The sequence below is a fragment of the Diabrotica undecimpunctata genome, chromosome 1, assembly GCF_040954645.1.
Source record: "Diabrotica undecimpunctata isolate CICGRU chromosome 1, icDiaUnde3, whole genome shotgun sequence".
Classification (NCBI taxonomy): Eukaryota; Metazoa; Arthropoda; class Insecta; order Coleoptera; family Chrysomelidae; genus Diabrotica; species Diabrotica undecimpunctata.
In genome coordinates this window covers 27,704,032-27,717,882 of record NC_092803.1, presented here as the reverse complement: position 1 = coordinate 27,717,882, position 13,851 = coordinate 27,704,032, and the positions used below count along the sequence as shown (strand labels likewise).

The following is a 13,851-nucleotide window of genomic DNA, read 5'->3' as shown; positions in this document are numbered from 1 at the left end:
GAATATATTCCTCAGAGACACAGTTTTACATCAAATCATCATCATCATCACTGGCTCGACAACCCTTTTTGGGTCTTGGCCTGCTCCAGAATTCTTCTCCATTCTGATCTGTTTCGTGCTTTTTTCTCCAGTTTTTTATTTTTAAGGTTAGTATATCATTTTCTATTTGTTCTAAGTATCTCAGCTTCAGTCTTCCTCTTGTTCTTTTTCCTACTGGATCTGTTTGAATATTTTGTTTGATATTTCGCCTTCTTCCATTCTTTCTACATGTCCTATCCAACGTTTTACATAAAATAGTTAGGAGAAAAACTGTTACCAATGCAGTTAAAAGAATTACAACGCTGAAATAAAACTGGGCAGGACATGTTGCCAAATTCAAAGATGTAAGTTGGACTAAGAAAAGTACTTGGTAATGACCAGGAAAAACCTACGCTTGACAGTTGGTCTTTTAACTGGTGATTGTCAACTAAGCAAACACCTCCACACACGGGCTAGCACCTCTATGTAGGAAGTGTGAACGAGAAGACAAAATTATAGAGCATTTCCTATGTGAATATCCGGAGTTATCGTTAATACAAAAGTACGCGTTCGGCGAGTTCTGGCAAACTCCTGCCCACATAAGGGAGATGTCTCCTGGTGACTTGTCCACCTTCCTAGAAATGGCAGGATGGACAATGAGCTAAGGGCGACAGCTCCCTGGGAGGATGCACAATGGGTCAATTGTAGCGTAAGTGCTGTGGGACTTAACTCGCCCTCCCTACTCTAATGATACAGATACAGATACAGACACGATACTTATCGTATTCGAGGACGTCCTTTGTTTTTAACAAAATAAAAATTGCATATCAACGCTGCACTATTTTCCTTTAAAACGTATTTTGATTTTTGTCTATAAGACACTCTGATCAAAAGATATCGAAATTTTTACCGTCGAGCGATTAATTTTCGTCACGCTTTGCTTATTTTCTCCTGCCGATGGTTTAAAAAAACTGTCCAAGTAGGTTTGTTTCTTCCTCTCTTTCAGGGTATTGCGGAAATAAGTTAGATAAGTTTCATTGAACAACTTCGATGCACGACCAGTTGCAACTTTTTCAGGGTGATTTTTATCCACGAACTCTACAACTTTCTTCCACGTTCCCAACATCTTCTTTATATATCTTGTAGAGATGACTTCCTCCATCTCTGGCTCCTCTTCAAAACCATTTTTCCTAACACAGTTATCATCTTTCAAATCTTTTCAATCCACCTCCAGACCCATGGATTTTCCCAGAGAAGGGAAGTTAAAGCAGCAGATATAATGAGCTTCAACTCCAATCAATGATTGGGTTCTGACACCCCTACCATAACTAAAAATTTTTTCATTCGTTTTTTTGTGAAGGCCAGTGTACAGACCTTTTTTGTTTTTCAATGACAAAGAAAAAATAAATATAACTAGCTTTTTCTGTAATTTTGTTACCAAGTAGTAGTGGTACTTACTTATATATTTGACGTAAGTGAATCATTGTAAAATAAAAATTAGTTATTTATATTATTGTTCTATTGTAGCATAGCTTTAAAGAATAAATAGCTCTTAGCTCATAGCTCATAGCTCTTCAAAAATACTTTAATTTTTCTATTTTTTGATTTGTTATAAGTGTATACGAAAACGTAGAAGTCTTTTCATTATATAAACAAAGACAACAAAATGATTCTAAAATAAGTATGGCAAATGCTTCCATACCTACAGCAATACCATACGTAAAAGAAATGAGATGATAATTATTAGCTATGTGAAAAATTAGTTTTCTACAAAATAAGGAATTTAGTATAATAAAAAATGTATTTTCGAAATAGTTGAATGTATCTGAAAGCTGAAACGCTAAATAGGGAGTTTTTTCTAGGTGTGGTTTAACTCAATGGGATATTTAATTTCCAATTAGATGAAATATATTTCTATTGTTGTATGTACACACAACCAAACTTATACGGAATCAGCATGCATTGGAAACCAATATTTATTTCTTTTGAAAAAACTTATTGTTGAGAAGAATAAAGGTTTTTATTAAAAATAAACTAACCAATAAAACCATCAGATAACACAGCCCGGTAAGATATAGAATATTTCTTTTAGGTGTAAATTGAACGAAAATAAATAAACTAACTTTCGCTTTCAAAAACGAAAATATGCCTTATGTGGGGTTAACGGATTTGCAAACGGTAAAGATTATTTTTTTTGTGGAGCAAGGAATATCTCAGAGGGACATAGCTGCAGCGATAGGCGTAACACAGGTCGTTGTGGTAAGAACCAATGCTAGGTATCAGGAGTTAGGAACGCTTAAGAATAGACAAAGATAAAGTCGCCATAAAGTAACAAAGGCTTGCTACGATCGTTTTATTATCCAAGTAGCTAGAAGAGATTTAACACTTTCTCACCCGCAACTCCAAAAACAGCTTTTGGAAAGTACATGTGTAAGTGTTTCAGTTGAAACGATAAGAAGAAGACTTTGTGCCCAAAGACTTTATAGCAGTAGACACGAGTTCCCGAGTTAACCAGTCAGGCAGGCAGGTTGATCGCCTAAATTGGTGTCTTCAATACCAAAACTGGAACATTGGAAATTGACAAAATAAGCTATTTTCAGACAAAACCAGGATTTGTGTAAAATCATATAATTGATGAATTCGAATACTTAGATGGCGAGGAAGACAAGCAAGAACGGAAACAGTCAGATCTGTTCACAGACATAAAGGAGGAAGTGTTTTGTTCTGGAAAAATAATATAGTCGGCGAAAAAACTTCTTTACTTTCCATTCAACCAACTTTAATATCTCGTAGATATGTTGATTTGCTTCTAAAATCTGTAGTTAGACTCTGAAAAAGTGCAGTGGAAAAAAAATCAATTTTCGTGCATGATAATGCATCTCGACAGACATACCAGCAGAATCACAACAGACTTCCTTGAAGCAGAAGATATCCTTATTCTGTAGTGGCCTGCTTGCTTACCCGACCTTAACTCTATAGAGCATTTGTGGGATATGCTTAAAAAAAGAATTAGACCTCGCCGGCATAATTCACAAAATATCGTACAGCTAGTACAAGCTGCTCTTGAAGAAAGGAAATAACCTACCACAATAAAATATTGACAATTTGTTTAGGAGCATTTCCACGCAAATTGGGGCTTACATTGTAACCTCGGGGGAACAAATATGGGTCTAACCACCTTCTGTTATCTCCGGGTGCTCTGTAGAGGGCTTCGAATATCGCAGTCGAGAGCTCCTCTACTTAAGTCCATTTTCGGGTTATGGACTTGGAAAATATTTATTTTCGGTGTCTTGCCTTGAAAAAGGCAAGATATTTCTTACATGACAATTTCTTCGTCGAAATAAAACACCAAGTTAAGTTGAAACAATTCTCAGCCACAGAGTATAGAAAATAAATGCAGGAAGCAGAGCCCCGAGAGCACTAAGCTCTCGGAGAGCCCGTGAGGGACTGACCTGGCTGACCTGAAAATCGCCAATATTTATATGCGCTGTTCGAGCGATAAATAGGGATTTCCAGGTCAAGAGCCAATGGGAAAATTCGAGGCGGGGCGATGCGCATCGAAATGCGTACTAGTCCACCGACTATGGTATTCGATGACAACATAAGGCCTAGGGTTAGTAATACCGACTAATAAAAAAACATAAATAAATAAAAACAATTTAAACAATATTCCTTGTACATTGAAATCTTGTATGATATTGACTTTAATACGTTCGCGACGACGCAGGATTCCGAGATTTTCCTCTCAGCCGTATTTATATATATATATATATATATATATATATATATATATATATATATATATATATATATATATATAAATATATATATATATTTTAACTAACAATCCGTATTTTGACTATTATCAATATATTTTTCATATGTTTAAAACCATATTTTTCTACTTAAAAGCTATTTTTTTTATGTACCACTTGTACATTCTTCAAGAAAAACCGTCGTGTACCACCGGTGGACACAATGTGAAGTCGTGGGTGTCGTAGTATTTTTTGCATTTGTAACGATTTTTTGTCTGGTTAGGTTATTGTCGAAGGTTATACATGTAACATAAACATATAGGCAGGTAAAAGTGGTTCAAATATACCTGACAATGATTTTGGACATTCCTACAATATTTGCATGGGATTACTTGAGGGGCTTTTGTATATTGCTATGTTCCTATAAGGATGGACACTATATATTGATAATTATTATACTAGTGTAAATTTATGTAAAAAGACTTCTTCTGAGTAAAACATATGTTTTTGCGGAACTCTTAGATCTAACAAAAAAAATCTCAAAACTGTATGTCAAAAAAAATTAAAGAAAGGGCAAATATATGGAAAACAAAATGATGAGGGCATAAGAGTTGCCAAATGGATACACAAACGTCCTGTATTAACGATTAGTACAGTTTCCAGCCATACAGTTAACCTCCAACCGACAGGAAAAAAAATAGAAAAAGTGAAGACATTCTAAAACCACCTGAGGTTATCGCGTGTAATAAGGCAAAAAAAGTTGTAGACTTGTCCGATCAAGTGTCTTCATAGTATACCCTGTTAAGAAAAAGCATTAAGTGGTACAAGAAAGCGTTTTTCGAAATTTGTCTTGGCACATGCATAGTAAATACGTGGGTTCTTTTTAATAATTATGGTAATAATCCTAAAACATGCAATATGTTATCTATTCGCGAAAAAATTATTGAAGGACTATTACAAAGTAAAGTTACAGAAAGTCCTAGTGAACCAGATATTGTTCCAATGAAAAAAACCAAAATTATCTTTGGTAAAGCATAAGATACAAAAATATGAAGGTTGTGCTGGGCAAACAAGAAGACGCTGCTTTTCATGTTTTAAGAAAATTCAAGATACACAAGGATCAAAAGTAGCCCGAACAAAAACAAAAAGAGTTTGTACGTACTGCGATACATGTGTGGCTAGACCAACTATGTGCCTTCCTTGCTTTAATGAAATTCGCAAACTCACCTAGTTTTGTATAATGTTTAAATTATCTTAAGTTTTGTACAATATCTATGCTATATTATGGTGTTTTAATTTTAATAAAAACCATTTTTACTGCAGTTTTTTGGCCAATATTTGTGATTATATAAATTATGATATCCAAAACGACGGCAAACCGATATGTTTAAAACTATACTTTAAGTGTGTACGTAATATAAACAGGATATATATTAACTGTAAGGTCTTAAAGAGTTAAGAAATAGAAAGGTACCGTGTACCACCGGTGGTCACAAGCGGCTGAATGAAAAGTTAGGCATGTACATGTACCACCGGTGGTACACGTCGTCGCGAACGTGTCAAAACAAATAATTTCAACTTTATTATTTAAGAATTTATGGGTTTCTGAAATTTTTAAGTATTGTTGATTAAATTCCTTTAAAATAAATATTCTTGACTTCGTAGGTTGGTTTTTTAAATTCGATTAAAATAATAAGAAATATCAGATAATTAGATATAAGTTTGGTTGTGTGTAATAAATATAAAGTAATAAGGTCGACCGCTAACGGTTTATATGGGTTTATTAATAAATAAAAAAATACTATACTTGTAATTTCTTATGAGAACAAATTACATAATAATAAATTATCCTCATTTCTAGAATAGTATAATAAACCAAAATTAAATAGATTAAAAAAACTACTACAATCAGTCAACCAAAAAGCCGAAGAATGATCTCATTCCGATTTGGTCTTTTTTAGATCTTCCGTTAGAAAGTAAACGAAAACAAATGTTATAAAAGAGCCTTTTGTAGTATATTTTCAAGTTAGTATAAAATGATCGTTTATACGATCTTCACTGTGATAGTTTTTTCAAAATTAAGTTCAGCTGGACGATTACCTTTTCCTTTCGCTGTAGGAGTCGATAATTTGAATGGATCGAGAGTAGAGCCATTGCCCAGTGCCGATCAGCTCGTTGCACAAGCTTTTGTCGAAGAAGGTAAGTACATATATTCAAATAGACGTTGTTTCTACACATGACTGCCAACACTTAAAATTTTAATATAGGTAAACGTGATATAAACCTAAATGTGATATTACTGAGAGATAGTGGTTAAGAGTTTTCAATCAAAATTAAACATTTTGTAATACTTTTATTCAATCCTTTGGTTTAAAAGGTAAAAAATAAATTTTTAGAAAGGTTAGAGTGATCCGTATTGTGAATATTTGTTTGTAAACAAAAGTTAAAACCATATTTCTGAATTCTAATATAGTAGGCACATGCCAAATTTTAAATAGTTAAATGACAAATACGTCAATGACTTATGGGGAAGAACCACGGTTCGTAGACTTACTACGGTTGCCTCTTCCGACTAACCAATGAACATTAAGCACGAAATTACGTCACGAGAGTACAGTAATTTGAATCGTATAGTTCGTCCCAAACCCTTCTTTCAGTGCGTCATAGTTGATCGAATTCTCTCTAACACATTAAGCTAGAAGAGACAGAAAAAAACGTGAATATGTGGTTATTATACATAGAACTTAGAAAATTATTTATCGTAAAGCTAATTCTACTTACGGGTGTATAATTGGTTGGAGTTTAGAATACGCTAAATAGATATCCAATCCATGATGCGCATAAATATAATTTGACGCAGAAGGTCTCCATCTTGACAGTACTTTCACAACGTCAACTGATAAAATAATTGTCATTCCAGGTTAGTATTATCAGACATTTTACAGTGAAAATTTAATTTTGTATTTATTGTCATAAAAATATTTTAAATATGCCGAGATATATCGAGAAAGAACAAATACTAATATTAAAATTATTAAATTATTTTCAATTAGAAAAAGACGGATTACGATCCTGCAACTGTCAAATTTAACTAAAATGACATGCAATAATTCTCGACATTCTTAAAATCCTATATTATGTCAAAATTAGTGACGCACTGAAAGAAGGGTTTGGGACAGACTGTAACATTGTTAATTGTCGTTTTTATGTCTTTGATGTGTAGAAAATAGTAAAGATAGTTATGAAATAAAGATTTATAGTGGATTATAATACCTAATTATGGAAAACTGTTGATATGTAGGCAGTTTGGTACTTAAAATTAATCAGAACTAGTTGTTAACGTTTATCCAATGTTAATGCAGGATTTACGTAAATCTAGGACTTCAATCTCCATTTTACACTAAAAATCAATACTGGATTAACTACTGAATGAATTACCAAATTACATAACTATTTTTTCCATTTTTTTAATATCTTTCCTTCACACTACAACCTGTGCCTGGCATTCTAAAATTTCATCAACATTATTATTACGTTAATACACAATGAAATTTTAAAGTTTTAATCTACCTTATAAAAAGATACGAAGACAATAGGTACGATGTACAACTACAATAAATAACGTTTCTTCGATAATTCAAAATAAGTTTTTATAGAAAACAACACCAAAATTTCAAATACGAAAATATAAAGTAAACTGAGATATTTAAGAAACGATAAAATAATAAAGCAAATAATAAACTGAAAGATAATTACCACGAACAAACTGTGATAATAAATGGGTTTTGTATTCTTGTGTACTCTGGTGATGTAACTCAAGCATCCTCACCCCGGTCGGAAGAGGCAACCGTAGTAAGTCTACAAACCGTGGGGAAGAACAACAAATATTGACGGTTGGTTAATACTATCAAAGATTCTGATATCGTCGAATTCCATGTCTTTATACTTTTGCAAGTATTAAAAAACTGAAAAATATCTTAAATTTGTAGGTTACAACAAACATTGCATGTGCTCTGCTTTCACACTCACTGTTCTTCACCTAAATAATTCGAAGAATTTTCTTGAGTCTTCTTTCTAGATACACTTTGTCCAGGAGTTGGATTGGTCGACATTCTCATGTTGAAGGATGCAGGCGTTATTCATTTCTACTAGCAAATCTGGTTATCATTCAACATATCGTCATATCATCTGTTATTCAACACTTTGTTTTAAAATCTCTTTATTGCTTTATTGTTGCTCTTATTAAAGCATCCTTAGAGCTGCACGCCATATATCCATACTAGTCTAAATAGTTGGTTATAGATCAATAGTTTATTATCGATGGACAGTTTAAAATTTGTTTTCAGCATCCAATAAAATTTTCTGAATTTGAAATTAAGTTTTTGTTTCTTCTTCTTTATATGAACCTTTTAGCACATATTATTTCAGGTATTTAGCAAAATTTGCAGTAGTTACCGGTGTGTCATTTATTTTAATATATTGATATCGTTTTTTCATTGGTAAAGATAACATATAAAGATTTTTTTTAATGAATGTTAGAGAAAAAAGTCTTCTATTTATAATTTGTTATAGGTTTTTATTAAAGTTGGTAAAAGAGAATGGGCTACCGGTTTCGCTGTTTACAAACTTTTACAGCATGTTCTGGCCTTCCAGAAACTAAGGCTAAAATGCATGGTGTATATAAACAAATGCGTATATGACAAAACAAACGAACAATTATTATTGGTGTATAGATGCTGTAAGTTTGTAAACAGTTTGTTCATATAAATGAAAAGAAGAGCAAAAAACGGAAAACTCCAAAAGCATATTCTTGGAGATATGAGAAAATTTGTGAAAATTGGTAACTACAATGAGGACCCGACTATCAACAAAAAGTGCAATGCATTTATCTATATAAAGATATATAATACCTTTGTAAGATACTTCATTCGGTTACATGAACTCAACTTTAACTTGAGAATATCCGTCAGAAAAAATCATAGCATGTGATTCGTATCATAGCATACTATCCCGACATGGTAAGTATTTGATCTTAAGGCGCGTATCCACTGAAAAGTTGGCAACTTTTGTGTTTGCAACTCTTCCGAAGTCACCAACTTTTGTTTTTTATCGTTGTCCACATCTAAACATAAAGTTGTCAACAATAATTTAGGAAACATGTTAGTTGGCAACTGGCAGTCGCCATCAAGACTATTGTGTTGACAAAATGGGGTCGATTGATGACAATATTATCTTAGCAGCTGCATCATTTATTATTTTGAGTAAAAAAAAGAAACGAAAACATAAATATTGGGTACGACCAAGCCTCATAGGAAGAAACACACATGGAGGAATTGAGTTAATAAATGCTTTGAGAAAAGATGATTTGTTAGCAGGACGTATTGAAGACGGACAAATAAGAAACTTTCTCCGTATGACTGATTCCGATTTTGAGTGGTTGCTCAATCTTGTTGGACCAAAAATTACAAAAAATGACACTAATTTTAGAAAAGCCATCACACCTACCGAACGCCTACTAATTACTTTAAGATTTTTGGCTACCGGAGATTCCTACACTTCATTAATGCATTTATTTAGGATTTCAAAGCAAGCTATTTCAAAAATTGTACCAGAAGTATGTATAGCAATATGTTAAGTTCTTGGCGATCAAATAAAAGTAAGTGTATTCTATTATTATAAATATTTTTGTCGGTTTCTTTAGCAGAGCAAGTTTGGTAAAATATTCAATTTTTGTTCCCTGGGGTCAGGTTCGATTCGTTTCCAAAAATAACTGAAAACGCATTTAGAAAGTTTTTATTTAAGAAACTATTTTAATGCAAATCATATGAAACATCATGGGGTACACATTATTAGTCTAATATATTAGCAGTATTTAGAGCTTCCAGCAGAATACTAGATGCAGCCAAACTTGTTTCCTGTTCTGTTTGTGAATCTGTGAGTGGTATATCCTGTGTTTGTTGTGGGATGTATTGTGATGAAGATGGTAATGCATATTGTGACGAGCGTAGTTCAGGTACTGTTTGAGATTCTGTCACTTGTGGTATGTATTGTGGTGAAGGGGATGATACATATTGTGGTGATAGTAGTTGTTTGTTGTGTGATGTGAGTGATGATGTGTCATCTGGTGATGAAAGAGGTGGATGTATGGGAAAACTGGAACTTGATGAATGTGTTGAAATTGGAGTCATTTGTCCAGAATGTCCAGTAGCAGGATAGTCATATTTTCCGATACTTGCTTGAAACAAAATATTTGATATTTCATGCTCCACCACATTTTGAGCATAACTTGATTTTAAAGCTTCCATTTTCATTGCAACATGCTCCCCAAAGGCACTGTATTTATGGCGATTTTTCTTAGCTTGAAGTTCTTTCAATACGTTGTAAGCTTCCTCTTGCCTTTGGTCACCAGTTGAAACCTTCCTTTTTGAACATTTAGTTTTTTTCCCAATACAAGGCGCTGTCGACGGACCTGGTTGTGAATTCGGTGGTTCTGAATCCGATGATGGTGGGACTATTGTATTACTTGTATTTCCCTCATTTGGTAACAGATTTTGATTTTGGGAGGTTTCTGCCTCAACTTCTTCCGACCCAGAATCCTAAAAATATATTTTTTTATAGATGCCTGGAACTGCTGAAGAGTGGAAAGTAGTGGCAACACAGTTTAATAATCTATGGAATTTTCCACAATGTACAGGAGTTATGGACGGAAAACATATTATGATTCAATCACCAGAACACAGTGGAAGCGATTACTTTAATTACAAATCGTTTTTTAGCATTGTGCTTTTTATTATTGCTAATGCAAATTACGAAGTGTTGTATATGAATGTTGGCTGCCAGGGACGCATATCGGATGGTGGTGTTTACGAAAATACCCAGTTCAAAAGAATGTTGTCCGAATGTAAACTTAATCTACCTAATAATGAAAAGCTTCCTGGTAGAGCCATGGCTGTTCCTTATGTTTTTCTGAGTGACGATGCTTTTCCATTGTCACCAAATTTGATGAAACCTTATCCAGGTACCCAAGAAAAATGATCACAGGGAAGAATATTTAATTATAGACTATCAAGAGCGCGAAGGGTATCAGAGAATGTGTTAGGAATATGATCTGCACGATTTCGAGTTTTCAGAAAAATAATGTTACTTGAACCAACGAAAGCGGAGACAATTGTGACTGCTTGTATTTATTTACATAATTATTTAAGAAAAAAAAATCAAGGACCACCTACACTCCACCTGGAACTTTCGATTCTGAAGACAAAGACAGTGGTAATATTATTTCTGGAGCTTGGAGGAACGAGATGCAAAATAATATGCCATTCCATAGTTTCGATAAGAGAGCTCGGAAATCAAGTAGTGCTGCGAAAGATGTGAGGCAAGAATTTGCAGAGTTTTTTATGACCGAACAAGGGAACATTCCTTGACAAAATGACTATTAACAAATTATATAAAGTAACGAAACAAACAGCAAGAAAATTAATTAATGCATTAATAATATTAATTTTATGAAGTTATTTTATTTTTTTTTAGTTAGAAGTTAACTAACTTTCTACTAACTGCTAAATTACTAGAATATGATACGGTATGATCCTTTTTCAATCGTAGTTATTCATAGCTTATAAATCGTAAAATAAATACAATATTGTTGCATACTTACATGTTTTTCATTTAATCCCTTTTCAAGGCATAACTTAGATTCATTTTTGTCTGATATAAATAGAAGTCGTTGGTACGCAAACCACTTTGTGGTATCAGAAGTAGCTGAACCCGATTTATTTTCTTCTTTTAATTTCTTCTTCTCTCTGAAAAACTGTGCCGTCAAATTTTTTATTTTTCTTTGTATTTCAAGTTTTTTCTTATTTTTATTTTTATAATTTACGTCTTTTGGATTCCATAGTATACTTTGGGTGTGATATAAATCAATTAAGGTATCAATAAGTTCATTTGTCCACGTTATGACTACAGACATGTTTCTGTTTACAACTTATGTTTCCAACTGAGCGACCGTCCCCACAAAGCCGTTAAAATGTCGACAACACGCGCATTCCTTTGATGTTACCGCCAAAAAGAGAAACAAGGTTCTCAACATTTGTTTGCAATTTTTGTTGGCAACATTAACATATTTCGGAAACTTTTGTCACGAACGCATGTTGACAACACGAAAGTTGCCAATTTTCCTTTGGTGGAGACCCGTCTATACATTTAGATTACTCTCAATAAACACCAAATTCTGATTGTATGTATATGTTATTTAAAAAACCTTAATGATATATCCTAGATATGTTACTGATTTACAATGGTGGTATTATCCTTTTATGAACTTCCTCTTTTAAGATGGGTAACCAGATCCTAATGCATTCTGCCGAGGTATTTGCGACACAATTGGTCTCATTTACTAGAATTAGAGCCGTTTCTTTGATTTGTTTGTTTTTACCATCTGTTTCTTTTAGAACTGTACTTGAATCGTTCCATTGAACCCTATGTTCATTTTCCCATGCATGTTTACATATTTGAGATCTATCAAATTCTCCATTTTTAATATAAGATTGATGTTCACTTACTATACTATACATTTAATGGCCTTGATGTTTCACCTAAATAAAACTGATCGCATTCACAAGGTATTTTATAAATGCAATTCTTTGTTCTTTGTTGTTCATTGTTAGGTTTAGTTTTAGATATAATAGATCTCAATGTGTTTGTTGTTTTGAATGTTATTGAAATATTAAATTTATTTTTTTTTGATAATCCTTTTATGTATTGTATTGTTATTTTCCTTGTATCATTTCTTGTGTACATTATTTTCTGACAGATATTCACAAGTTAAAGTTGATTTCATGTAATCAAATGGCAATATTATTTTAAAGTCGTCTTCTTTAAAATGTATAATATGTATAAATGAGTCACATAAAATTAAGTTATTAGAAGAATTTCTTACCAAGTAACAAAAATCAAAATTTATTATTGTTTGTATTTTGAAAACGATTTCCGAAGTGAAAATTGAAACGTCAATAAACTTAAGCTAAACTTTAATTGTGGCTTATTCCCATTAAAATTGTATGTAATTACTTTGAGATGCCACAAGAAAATATGTAGCTCCAGAACAATATAAATATATAAAGTTAATTTATGAACATTGTAAAAAAAGTAATTTTTTGTTTAATTTCTTTTATTCTATAGCGAACATTAATTTTATTTTCACTACTAAGCAAATACGCTTTAATATGTATATTATTTTTAAAAATAAAACGCTTAACGATATATTTTATAGTTTTAGGTGATGTAAGGCAAATACAACCGTTGGAAAAGCTCGATCCACTAAAGACTACATTACCACTAGATGGAAAAGATGATAGCGACGAAGCTGATACTAACCAAGACGATCAAAAATCCGAACAAACTACAGCTGAAGCCGATGGTAACGACCACGACAAAATAAGCCAAGTTCAAAAACAATATAAAGGCAAAAAAGGACACAAATCAGCAAAGTTTGGAGAGAAAAAGGGCCATAAGAAGGGGCATAAAACCAAAGGATACAACAATAGATTCCATAAAGACGAGTATGTAAAAGAACACAAATTATATGGTGATGCTTACAGGGACAATCACAAAAATCGTTATGTAGACTCACAGAATAGGCATGCAAATAAGGATAGTGGGTATGGCAGAAGTGATAAGCATAGTCACAGTCATAGTGCTAATAGATTCGGAAAAAAAGGTGTTGATGATGTTGGAAAATATGATGATTATCATGAAGACTTTGATAACGATTCAAAACACGAACAAATTAATAGACATAAAACTAAGAGAATCAAAATCAAGCATGAGAATCCCTATCCAAATCATAGGCCATATTAAAAGTAACAAAATAATATCAATACATTTTTTAATATATTTATATTTTTTTATTTTAGTACCATTTTTATCTCCCCAATTATGTTACTAGGTATAGATTTTTTAATCGGGCCTTAAGAAGGAATGAAAAGAGAAGAAATTAATAATTTGTAATTTACATTATCACTTAAACTAAATAAGCAACATAATAAAGGTTTTATAAAGCGTTGAGTTAACAAAGACA

General features: G+C 32.6%; 1 protein-coding gene across 1 annotated transcript; it reads left to right on the top strand.

The window, feature by feature from the left end:
- Positions 1–5,807: 5,807 nt before the first annotated feature.
- LOC140438319 (uncharacterized) lies at positions 5,808–13,632 on the top strand. The gene is made up of 2 exons (XM_072528002.1): positions 5,808–5,972; positions 13,045–13,632. The coding sequence occupies exons 1-2, from the start codon at positions 5,810–5,812 to the stop codon at positions 13,629–13,631; spliced, it is 750 nt and encodes a 249-aa protein (XP_072384103.1). The 5' UTR covers positions 5,808–5,809; the 3' UTR covers position 13,632.
- The last annotated feature ends 219 nt before the right edge of the window (positions 13,633–13,851 follow it).